Raw genomic sequence first — 13,096 nt, 5'->3', positions numbered from 1 at the left:
TGCTTTAGTTAAACTTAACTGTGACAAAGACATCATTTTATTTTATTTAATACACATTACAAATAATCTACATCTCTTGTTTTTGTTGTGCTGACTACTTTTTTCCATAGGAAAGACTCGGTCACATGATAATTTTTAAACAGTGAGATGATGCTGCAGATTCAGTTAATTTCAGTGAATTAAATTACTGAGGTGAAATAAATCTCTGCAGTTTTTTCCAGTGATACTGACAAACCAAACAGTTCATGACAAAATAAATTACACATATCTCTAAATCTATCTTCTTCATACTATTTTTTCATGAGCACTATTTGTTCATAATACAAGACTCCACAGAAAAGTCAGAAAAATGCATTTGATCTCAGTCATTATGCTGCTGCTGCACCAGTGTTAAAAAAGGATCAAGTTAAATCTACTAATGTTTTTCTTTTTTACTTTTTAAAAATAATTTCTTTTGTCAGACTTCATAACTCCCCAAATTTCCCCCCGTAATTGTATTATTTTTTGTAAAATTTGTACTACTAAATAAAACAAAACAAAAACTAAATAATTTAATCAATTAAAGACTGTGCAATCTAGACAGCTACTTTAATGTAGCTTATATAATTATATAATTTAATTCCTCAGATGTAACCACAGACAAATTGTAATCTTGTTGTTATTTCATCATTTTAACAGTCAGTAAATAAGGATGAAATGAGGCCAAACCTGACTACAGGCTCGCTTGTGGTCACTGGACAGTTGTAAACAAATCCCTGCAGCTCAGTGGTTCCTCTCCAGTATCACATTTTGTCTTATCTACAGATGACATAAACTAAATCATGAAAACACAACATACTGATATTTACTGAAGCTTTTCACTAGAAAACGACAGAAAGACAACAAAACTTCTTTAAGAGGAACACGTTTGTAAGAAATAGTTTAGAACAGTTGATGAAGCGTTTCTGAGTGAATGAGACAGAAAACAGTTGATGTTTCTCTAACAGGAGGAGCTTCTTCACACTAAACAGGACACAGAGACACTGATGCATTAGGATTGAAACCAAATCCAGGATAAATAGGTTCAGTGAATGTGGTGTTAAAGGTGTGGAGGTGAATCAGAGTGTCAGAGGAGACTCTGTAGAAGGACAGAACGCCAGCAGGACAGTCCACGTACACGGCTACTCTGTTAGAGGCAGAAGAGGTGGAGGAGGAGTAGGAGGAAGACATGCTTCTGTTATTGTGCCACACAGAACGAGGGCGACCATCGCTGTAGCATTCCAGTCTCCAGGACTGATCGTTCCTTCCAAACACGCAGTCTTTACTGTCGCCTTTCCTTTCAATTCCTCTGTAACTCACTGATATATCGATCCCTCCACTCCACTCGACCTCCCAGTAACAGCGACCAGTCAGACCATCTGTACACAGCAGCTGATACCAGTAATCAAATCTGTCTGGATGATCAGGATATGACTGAACCTCCTTCACCTGTGTCACCTTCCTGTTCTTGTCGGACAGTTTGAGGAATTTGTTTATTGTGTTTGTGTCAATTGTGAGTTGACAGGAATCTGGTGGAGACAACAAACACAACAATGTTGTCATTTTGATGACATCAGAGATGTGACTGAGTGATGCAACAGTTTGAAAATAGTTAAAACTTACACTTCCTCAGACCGTCTGGTCGCAACCATCGGACTCCAGCCGGCTCCACCCTGAGAGGAGGAGAGGGGTCAGACCGCCGTCTTTCAGCATGCACACACAGTCCAACTTTTTCACAAAGACACTAATGAATTTTCAGTTCTTTGAGGCGGCAGTTGGATTGATTTTCATATCAGTAAATCCATAACATCAAACCTTGGTTCAACAAATTTGCTGAGCACTGTATTGATAATATGATAATAAGCGAAGAGAATATCATCAAGATCCTTTTGCTACCCTGATTCATTACTTTTATTGAGGTGCTGCTTAAGTCAGCACTGAATAACCCATATATGTTGTTTACTAGCATACTCATATGTTTATTGCAGATACTGTACTCAGTTATTTTATTCTGTCCTCTTCTTGTTTGCTTTAAAATGACAGAGAACATAAATCACTCTGTGACCTTTTATTGGTATTTACTGATTTTTTTGCAGGCCATAGGCCATATAATATCAGTCCATTTTAAATTAGTTTTGCCTCAGATGTCAGCATGTTCCTGAGACCATGCAATCATTTTCATGCCTGAGGGCCCAAAGATCACAGGCATCCAATGCTGATTTACAGCCTCCAGCATAAATGAGTCATTACTGGTAAACTCGACTAACGTTTCTGTTGTGAGCAATTTGTGCATCTGCATTTGTAATTGCTCAGGTCATATCTTTATGAAACAAACAGGAACAAAGCGAGGGCACAGAAAATGTTTCCTCCACTGTTAAACATTCTCCTCATACCTTAAAGTGTCTAGTTTCCAACATGGATCCTTCAGTCCACTTAACAACAATTTAATTCCTGAGTCTCCTGGATCATTATAGCTCAGATCCAGCTCTTTCAGATGGGAGGGGTTGGTGCTCAGAGCTGAAGCCAGAGAAACACATCCTTGCTCTGTGATCAGACAGCCTGACAGACTGAAGACACAAAAAACAACAATCCATCTGTGAACACTTCACTGAAGCTTTTTTCTTTTCGTGATACACAGCCATCTATTCATTCAGTTCAGTTTAGCTTTATTTATATGTGATAATTTAGACAGATAACACCAGTTGTCTTGAATTGTGTAATGACGCACATCTATGTTCGGAAACTCTAGGAACTATATTGATCCAAGAACTACAGGGAGAGCAAAAGACTCTGTTGGTAAAATATGATGCCGTAAGGTCATTGAGATATGATGGTGCCTGAACGTTCAGGCCTTTGTACGTTAGACTGACTCTGGAAAGAGTATGTTTATACATATCACATAAATTTAATGATATTGATCAGTATTGTTTGTTGTTTAATTGTAAAAAAATAATCCACAATAATTATTCTGAATTATTACAGTGAACTTTATATAACATAAAAATATAGAGGCCTGTAGAAGTTGAAGATTAACCTTTGTGTGTGAGAAACACTTTTCCATGAACAAATTAAAATCCATCCGATAAACAGCATTCAAATCATTGTAGCCAATTTCCTTTAATAAAAACATTGTATTCTAGCCTCTGTAGTATAATGCACTATATCAAATGCAGCACTCAGGTCTAGGAGGACAAGCACAGAGATGAGTCAACTGTCAAAGGCCATAAGAAGATCAATATTAACCTTCAACAGTGCTCTTTCTGTGTTATAATGAACTCTAAAGCCTAAAACTGACCTACAAGAACTCTTCAGATGTTTTTAATGAAAGGAAGATTAGCAATTATCCTACAATTAGCTTATAAGCTGGATCATGTAAAGGCCTTTTAAGTAATGGTTTAATTACAACTACATTAAAAGCTCTGTTGTACATTCCTTTTTATTAAAGATAAATTTCGCTTTAAAATTGAACTGTCTATGCAATATTATAATTACGCTTTTAAAAGATCAGAGAAAAAGTCGGATTCCTGACCTCAGAGTTTCCAGTGTACAATGCGAACTCTCCAGTCCAGCAGAGAGAAGTTTCACTCCAGAATCCTGCAGGTCATTATTACTTAGGTCCAGCTCTGTCAGACCACAGGACCGACAGCGGAGAACTGAAGTCAGAGCTTCACAGCTTCTCTCTGAGAGGTTACAGCCACTCAGTCTGTAAAAAAAAAAAAAAAAGTAAAACTTTTATTTTGACACTCAACGAGAAAAACAAATATTTCCTTGATAAAGTCATAATTTGTGAATAAGTAAAAAACTAATTTAAGTTTAGACCAAAACCAGAACACGTTTACATTTTCTTAGTAAGTCAAAATACTTGTAGGAGCTATTTTTGGGTTGATACCTTATGTATGCCGCTAGAGGTCACCTTTAGAGTTTTTCTGTATGTTTATGTGAAAGTATTTAAGGTAGACACACGTATTTAACCGTTGTGTGTGAGAAACTCTTTTACATGAACAGTTTGTGACTGCTGCACTGCTATTTTAAATTGTGAAAATAAAGAATCTAAAGGACAAGATCAGTAAGGCTGGAATTATTGGACTGCATCAACTTTAATAAATTAATGCATAACAGTGACATTGCGTCACCCCCACCAACGAACACCTCAGTGGCTTCAAGCGTAGGCTTAGCCTCTACAGTACTTATACAAAGCTGGCAGATATAGTTCAGTACACACTTCACTGGTACAAGCATACACCACTGCTGGTCATTTTCCTGATTTTAAACTGTGATTATTGTTACTATGTACAGCTCCTTGTTTAATCACATAGCAATCCTTAATGCAGACTTTTAGTTAATCCTTTCTAAAACAAGCAGGTTAGACCTTTCTCTTTTAAAACTACTCTTCCTAAAAGCATAGTTCTCTTTTGATTAGTCTATTTCAGGAAACAGAAAGGGCAGCACTTAATGTTTGGGAGCCCCACCTCCTCTGCCTTGTACTTTAGTTGTTCTGAAAACATACCTCTAGACTGGAGTTAGTAATCCAAGCATTGTGTATACAAAAAAGTGTCTCTATAAAAAGCTGTGCAGTCCAAATTTTTTCTCCTAACTAGATATCATAGCAGACATAATAGAGATTTAAACAATAAGATAAGGGATTATGATGAAGGTTAGTTACACTGAGACTGAGCTATGTTCAGTGCCATCAAAAGAAGATATAGTTACAGTCTGCTGACTAAATTATAAGGATTAGAATTGAAAAACACACCTCCTGACTTAGAAACAAAATCATGAGTGAACAACCTGATTCTAGGGGGCTGAGATATCAGACCTATGTTGTTGTTGTTATCTATCTAGGTTCTCCGTCACCCAGCACATAGAGTCAGGCCAGAAAGATATAACACTGCTCCAAGAAAAGTGAACCTGAAATTTCTTAACAACAGGCTCAAACTGAGGGTAATTTATCTATAATGATATTTTCCAGAAATGCTAATACTTTCTGTTTTGAAACATTAAAAATATCCTACAATTGATTGTGAGTGCAGATGATCATTTAATTTAAGTTACGCCTATGTCAGCAGTGTAAAGTGCCAGCAGCCATTACACTATTTAGGTTTCTTGAATTTTGCATGCCTGCTTTTTTGAAAAGTAGAATCAATATTTTCAAAACAAAAGGATGAGAACGTGTTTGCTTACAGAGCTTTGTTGGAGGCTTTGATCACTGGCAGCAGCCTCAGCAGAGCCTCCTCTGAAGCAGAGTATTTCTTCAGGTCAAACACATCTAGATCTTCCTCTGATGATAATAAGATGAAGACCAGAGCTGACCACTGAGCAGGAGACAGTTTATCTGTAGACAGCCTTCCTGAACTCAGGGATTGTTGGATCTCATCCACTAGAGAACGATCATTCAGTTCATTCAGACAGTGGAACAGATTGATGCTTTTCTCTGCAGACAGATTCTCATTGATATTCTCCTTGATAAACTTGACTGTTTCCTGATTGGTCTGTGAGCTACTTCCTGTCTGTGTAAGCAGGCCTTGTAGGAGACTCTGATTGGTTTGTAGTGATAGTCCCAGAAGGAAGCGGAGAAACAAGTCCAGGTGTCCATTTGTACTCTGTAAAGCTTTGTTCACAGCATTCTGGTAGAAGGGTGTAGGATCTCTTGTTTCAGAGTTCTGGGATGTCATCTCTTTCTCTTCCAGAAGATTAATACCAGAGTTGATCAAAGTCAGGTGGACATGAAGAGCAGCCAGAAATTCCTGAATGCTCAAATGGATGAAGCAGAAAACCTTGTCCTGGTACAGTCCTCTCTCCTCTTTAAAAATCTGTGTGAACACTCCCGAACACACTGATGCTGCTCTGATATCGATGCCACTCTCCGTCAGGTCTGATTCATAGAAGATCAGGTTTCCTTTCTGCAGCTGTTCAAAAGCCAATTTTCCCAGAGACTCAGTCATCTCCCTGCTCTCTGGACTCCAGTGTGGATCTGTTTCAGCTCCTCCATCATACTTGACCTTCTTTACTTTGGCCTGAACCACCAGGAAGTGGATGTACATCTCGGTCAGGGTCTTGGGCAGCTGTCCTCCCTCTCTGGTTTTCAGCACATCCTCCAGAACTGTAGCAGTGATCCAGCAGAAGACTGGGATGTGGCACATGATGTGGATGCTTCGTGTTCTCTTGATGTGGGAGATGATTCTACAGACCTGCTTCTTATCTCTGAATCTCTTCCTGAAGTACTCCTCTTTCTGAGGGTCAGTGAACCCTCTAACCTCTGTCACCATGTCAACATATTGAGGAGGGATCTGACTGGCTGCTGCAGGGCGTGTGGTTACCCATAGGCGAGCAGAGGGAAATAGATTCCGTGTGATGAGGTTGGTCAGAAGCACATCCATTGAGGTGGACTCTGTAACATCAGTCAGCGTCTCAATGTTTTGGAAGTCCAGAGGAAGTCTACACTCATCCAGACCATCAAAGATGAACACAACCTGGAAGTCTTCGAAACTGCAGATTCCTGATCCTTTGGTTTCAGGAAAGAAGTGGTGAATAAGATCCATCAAGCTGAACTTTTTCTCTTTCAGCACATTCAGCTCTCTGAAAGTGAATGGAAACATGAACTGGATGTCCTGGTTGGTTTTGTCTTCAGCCCAGTCCAGCGTGAACTTCTGTGTTAAGACTGTTTTCCCAATCCCAGCCACTCCCTTTGTCAGCACTGTTCTGATTGGTTCATGTCTCTCAGGTGAGCCTTTAAAGATGTCTTCTTGTCTGATTGTTGTTTCTGAACTATCTGATTTCTTGGATACGGTTTCAATCTGTCTAACCTCGTGTTCATCATTGATCTCTGTGGACCCTCCCTCTGTGATGTAGAGCTCTGTGTAGATCTGATTCAGCAGGGTTGGGTTTCCTGCTTTAGCGATCCCCTCAAAAACACACTGGAACTTCTTCTTCAGTTTTGATTTAAGCTCACTTTGACTCGATTGGAAGTTCCTAAAAGATGTTTCTGGAGGAACAAACAGACAAAAAATATAAGTCAAGGACTTGTCAAGTGCATATGTTGTGAGTATATATTGGTCCATTAATAAATGTCCCATTTATCAGATAGCATGAATCTTTAGACGCATCCTCTTACTGCTCTGCAGACGGTCAGCGAGCTCCTCTTGCTTCATTCTCCTAAGAAAGAGCAGTGTGATCTTAACCAATGCTTCTCGGCAGCTCCTCCTCTGCTCTTCATCCTCACTCTCTAACATCTCCTCATCTTCCCTCTGACTCTCTAAGAATTCTGGGTAATCTGGAGTCAGAACCTTCTGGATCTTCTTCAGTTCATTCTTCACAAAAGTGACAATGCTGTCCTCCAGCAGCTGCAACAGAATACTTTAAAAATTACCTGGTCACCCCATAAACACAAGCAGTTGCAACACATAGAGAAATACAAAAAAAAAGAAATGAAAAGTATAAAGACCCAGGAACAATAAAGAGAACAAAATGCAAACTACAAAAGAAAAAAGACAAAATGCAGTGATGATTTATAAATGCTTTAGCAGTAAAAGAGGGGATTAAAGACGTAATCAGTGCATCATCGGAAGTCCTCCAGGAGCCCAAGCCTTCAGCAGCATAACTAAGTGATGGTTAATGATCACCTCATTCAGTCCTCACTATAAGCTTCATGAAACAGCAAAGTTTTAAGGCTAATCTTAAAACTAGAGCAGCCATCTGTCTCCCGAACACAAACCGAGAGCTGTTTCCACACGAGAGAGTCCTGACAGCTGAACGTTTTCTCGTCTATTTTACTTTCAGAAACTCTAAAGTGCACTTTTGGGATAATAAGGTACAGTAACAAAGTAGAAATACTTTGTATTTAAGTAAATGTGCCAGGTATCTTCAGTATTTATTTTTCTGACAACTTTTTTTTTACTCCCTACAAATTAACACAAATATTTGTACTTACTACTCCTTAAATTTTAAAAACAGACTTGTTACTTTTGGTTCATCTACAGCATTTATACTTAGGGGTTTAAGTGGGCTGGAATGGTGCACGTGTCCATAAACTGTGGACATGGTACTTAAACATTTAGTTAGTTCTACAGAAGAGGAGCCAGCAGAAAGGAAGTAACATTTTTTTAACTGTCAGGTAATTTAATATTTGACATTTCTATCAGCTCCACAAACATCAGCAAACTCAAACTGTTTGTGTGCAGTTTGTCTCACAGTGTGTTGCAAGCTAAAGGTCCAGCTGCTGTTTTTCACAGGGAGAGAAAAGAGTGTGAGATAAGATGAAGGAAAGGCAGGACAGGGGAAGAGAAGTTAGATTTAAAGGTTAGGCCTGCTCAGTGACACAGTTGTCATTTTTAACCACATATTGGATCTGTACATGATGTGTTTTGATAAAAATGTATTTTAATATTGTCAATCATCCTGCAAAACAAACTAAGCTATACTTATTTTGTGTTATTCAAATGTTACACGAAAGCACTGGTAGTTTGTAAAGAGGTTAGCTTTCTGTGACTTTATTGCAAATTCATTTTATTTTTATTTTTGCACGGTGGCCGGTCAGTGTTGGGTTACATGAAGCGCAGTAGACTAACATGCATTTAAGATCATGATAGTTAGATTCATTCAAATAGCTGATTAAACTGCTGCCAGTTTGTTGAATTCAACAATTCAGATTAAATCAGCTGAACACAGCCTGTGCAAAAATCTACTGGATCTGACAATACAAATTTTTTGTGAGTTGTGATTCTTTTCCCCACACTGAGCCACTACACCACAAACTGTGGTCCCTTCACATGCCAGCTCCAACTTTAACCCCTGACTGTACTCATTTTCCTCTTCAGGTGTGCAGGCAAAGTCCAGGCAACAAAAAACAGTTCTTCGTTTTTAAATTCTCTTTCACTGCATGTGACCTAAACAACAGAATAAAATTGAGTATATTTATTAGAATTAAAATTATGATTTGAATAATATTTGTATTCTCATGTACTAATGTATAAGGTTCAATTATCTTTGTACACAAATGGTTAGTAGAAATGTCCTTCAAGGAGATACTTGCTACTTTCTTACTTTGAGTATATTGCGGAGCCTGTACTTGTTCACTTTTACTTAAGTAATGAAGTTTCTTCAGTACTTCTACTGGAGTATTTCAGATACCCAGGTATCTGTAATTCTACTTAAGTACAGAATATCTGTACTTTTACCAAATCTGGTTCTATATGAGAGCTGCACAGTACAAAACAGGATATTGTCATCTCTCGTGACCAGACACATTTTTTAACATAATGGTTTCCAATTATCTATCTACCCAAATAGTTTACTAGACACTAACCAGCAGCTGAAGAAAAACATGTATCTGTAGAAGTAAAATTAGTCACCAGTAATGCTAAACCACAAAGTTTTATATTATTCTGTAAAAATAAGTTTAGTATTAAACTGTGCTTAATTGTGCTTCCATTTCATCTTACCTCATCTCCAATGCTAGAAGAAACTAGTGTTTGTCATATGTACCATGTACAGCATGCAGATAAGAGCACTCTGAAATTTGACACAAGCGTTCTGTTTGAAGGAGAACCAGCTTTACCTCCTGAATCACAACCCACACACTCAACTTCGAAATAACTAAGAAGAGAATAAATGTAAAAACAGCTGTTGTGCATGTACAAACCACAAATATGGAGTCCAGGTGTGTTTGATGCTGCTGCTCAGACTGACCACTGGGAACCTCTGAGGTCTCCTGATCCACTCTGTGGAGGAATCATGAAGCAAAAGTATAATCACACAAAACACCATAAACAGCTACCTAAGGTGCCACTGGTCCTCCACATTATACCAAAAAACACCCAAACTAACAAAACAATGCCTTCCTGCTAATGTCTGGAGCTCTGAGGGCACCCTGTGTTATCTGACACAGACAGTGAAAACAATAAATGCCCTCACAGTACTTGCTGTAAAATTATTAAGGATCCTGACAGTTGATGTGTGTTGGGGGTGCATGGACCATTACAATGTTTATTAATCTCAGAACTCTGCCAACAACCACAGTGATGCTCTCATGAGCATGAGAGAAAGGGAAACAGTCAGTTAGGCTCATTATAGACAGGAAAGGCTCTCATTAAGACTGTTGTGTTTGTGGAAAAACTCCAGCACACACAAAATCACATATGAACACAGAAACGTGCGACAAGAGCCGGTCTGACGGGAAACATTTGGAGAAGTTATTCAGAAATAACAGAATCAGTTAGAGATTTAGATGCAGATTACCTCTCCACGACAGAAGCTTCTTCTTTAAATGTAATATCATACTGCTTTGAATGGCTGCTCTGTAATGACACAGAGCTGGGGTCAGGCCTCTGATGGTAGCTGAAAGAAAAATAATATTTGTTAAAATCCTCTCACACAGAAAATGCTAAAAGAAAAAAATCTGAATATATGTTCATGTAAATAAAGAGAATAAAAGAAATTTTTCAATTAGAAATGTAGACCAGTTTACAATAGAATTAAATATTTAAAGAATATCTCAATCTTAAACAATTAAAACATTTTGAAATATTATTTAAACCTAATTAAATAGTGAGAACTACTTACTATGTGTCAGATGAATGTCCAATGAAATTAACTGAGCGACCACAACATGAAACATTTCTTAGATTTATTTAGAAAAACAGATTTGGTTAGAATATTTGGACACAGTTTACCTCTCCACAGCAGAAGCTTCTTCTTTAAATGTAATATCATACTGCTTTGAATGGCTGCTTCTTAAGGACACACAGCTGGGTTCAGCTCGCTGATGGGAACTGTGAGAATGAATGATGAGTAACAATATGAAATTACATTTGTAGACCACGTTATATTAGAAATGGCTAACAAACAATCAAAATCTTAAAAAACTCAAACTATCTTGTGAAATATTATCTAACTCTGATTGAATCCTGAGAACGACTTACTCTGTGTCTCACGAATGTCTTTGAAATATTAAATAATTTTCTGCTCAGCTCGTTCTTTAACTTTAGGTCCAGGTCAACGTTTAGTTTTTCTGTAAATAATGATGGTGCAGTGATGTGAGTGCTCCGCTGCGATATTTACAGATGTCATGTCACCTCTGAGCTTTGGGCTGGATCTCATGTTCCTCACACAGAGTGGTTTTAGAGGGAGGGACCCCCTCCTCTCTGTCCTCACGCTCATCCATGCTGTGGAATTCCACATCTGCAGAGGAAACACAAATTATTCATATGAACATCAACTGAAATCCTTCTTTCCATTATGTGTACTGAACATTACAAAGTAACACACTACTGTAATCACATTACAATTATGCGGTCACTTACATTACAAATGTTTGATGATTATCAATCAGGTGAGACAGAAAGTAAAATAAAAACACTCTTGCTGCAGCAACTTTTCAGGAGTGAGTTTATGACATTGTTTTTATTTCCCAAAAGGACATGAGCATGATGGTTGAATGCAAACAGCGTCCAGAACAGAAACAACCACATTATGATGAAATTATGCAGACAACATGCAAACACACTGCTACCCAAAAACACATAGTGATAGTACTGACTGAATGCTGACTACAGCTCTGCAACCAGACCCTGAACTGTTTCTACCTGTTTAGGCTGAACAGCTTAATCACTCTGGTGATCCCACTTAAGTCTCTTTAGCTGTTTTTTAACTTTTCTTTGCATTTTTCACTTTCTGTTCACACTGCAGGTAAACACTAAAAAAGATTGCAAGTGTTTCCTCGTTGTTTGTGTTAGTGTGGGAGACTGTAGCCTGGTCATTTTTAGACAGTGTGTTTCAGGTTATTTTCTGGAATAACAAGAAAGTAAAATGAAAGCAACAAGAAAGTAAGTAATGTAATGAGGAGTGTACTGACCTACTTTCTAATTACATTCTCCAGCAGGTATTTAAGCAATGCACGGCATGACTTTTTAGAAAAGTAACGAGTAATGTGTAATACATTACTTGTTTTCAGTAAGGACTCCAACACTGGTGCTGAACGGGGAGTCATCTTGTCGCACACAGGATGACTCCCCGACACACCTGGTTTACTCTGAATGGAAGCTTCAATCCACTGATATTCAGTCAGTGAAACACGTCTGAACATTTTCTATCTTTTCAGCTGATCCATTATTCAGAGTGCCAGCAGTGTTAAAGCTACACAATAATTAATCCTGGTTACTTTTCAGAAAACTGTGCACACACTGATTTGCTGTTAATAAGAGGCATTTTCCATCTAATAGCAATCTATCTCTGTAAATTCCAGGATTAATGTGGACAGACATCAAGAGCTGCAACTAAACATTACATTCACCATTAACCAGCCAATTATCTTTTAGATTTGTTTCCTTTACTGTCAGTTAATACTTTGACTGCAGCTCTACAGTCAATACTTATTTTCGTATTTTTTAGCAGAGTGGAAAGCTGCTGAAACTGGGAATCATGTTAGCGAAACACTGAACATTTGTAAGAACCTGAACTTGACAACCTGACTAAATCGCTAAAATCAAGCTTTAATGTAGTTTTATTTTCAAAGAAGTGACAGGAAAAAGCGGCACTCTGCTCTTACAAGACATAAAAACTCATTATAGTTTGTTTTCCGAAGACGTCCACCACACATCAGCTGCTTATGTTTTGATTTCAACTGTGTGGATTTCTGTTCAAACACAGCGATCCAGCGTTTGTCCTGAGGTACGAGACTTATAAGAAGACCGCATCTTGCGCAAAAATCACAGCCAGAAAGCAAGACGAACTGTTAGAGAAAGAATCAAAGCAAACTCACAGGTTCTTCAAACATTGCATAAGAGAAAGAATCTCCGCTCCATACCGGAAACTAAACACTGACGCACAGGTGAGCTGCTTCCTGAGAGGAGGCTGGACTCCACCTGAAACAGGTGACTTTAATGACTTTGTTTAAATCTTTAAACTGATCGGATTTGTTTCTACATTTTGGGAAACAGTAGCTACGTTATTGCACATGATGTGACGCTAACCGGCTCCGAAGCAGGTTAAGACCCAGGTTAGAGATCATCAGGTATGAAATCACCGCCTACTGATCCTCCAGAAAATAGCGTCACCTTTTCCGGTATCTGTCGCACGTCTGTGT

General features: G+C 38.3%; 1 protein-coding gene across 1 annotated transcript; it reads right to left on the bottom strand.

Moving 5' to 3' along the window:
• Positions 1 to 573: 573 nt before the first annotated feature.
• LOC102794688 (NACHT, LRR and PYD domains-containing protein 3-like) lies at positions 574 to 11,191 on the bottom strand. Its single transcript, XM_087846377.1, has 10 exons — positions 11,088 to 11,191; positions 10,686 to 10,784; positions 10,252 to 10,350; positions 9,656 to 9,734; positions 7,130 to 7,358; positions 5,200 to 7,000; positions 3,548 to 3,721; positions 2,412 to 2,585; positions 1,642 to 1,691; positions 574 to 1,547 (listed from the first exon to the last, which is right to left on the bottom strand). Exons 1-10 carry the CDS (start codon positions 11,174 to 11,176, stop codon positions 1,003 to 1,005), a joined length of 3,339 nt encoding a protein of 1,112 aa, XP_087702503.1. The 5' UTR covers positions 11,177 to 11,191; the 3' UTR covers positions 574 to 1,002.
• Positions 11,192 to 13,096: the final 1,905 nt, after the last annotated feature.

The sequence above is a fragment of the Neolamprologus brichardi genome, chromosome 9, assembly GCF_056152115.1.
Source record: "Neolamprologus brichardi isolate AB-2024 chromosome 9, ASM5615211v1, whole genome shotgun sequence".
Taxonomy (NCBI): Eukaryota; Metazoa; Chordata; class Actinopteri; order Cichliformes; family Cichlidae; genus Neolamprologus; species Neolamprologus brichardi.
The sequence above is the reverse complement of the archived record's forward strand: the minus strand, read 5'-3'. Positions and strand labels throughout refer to the sequence as shown.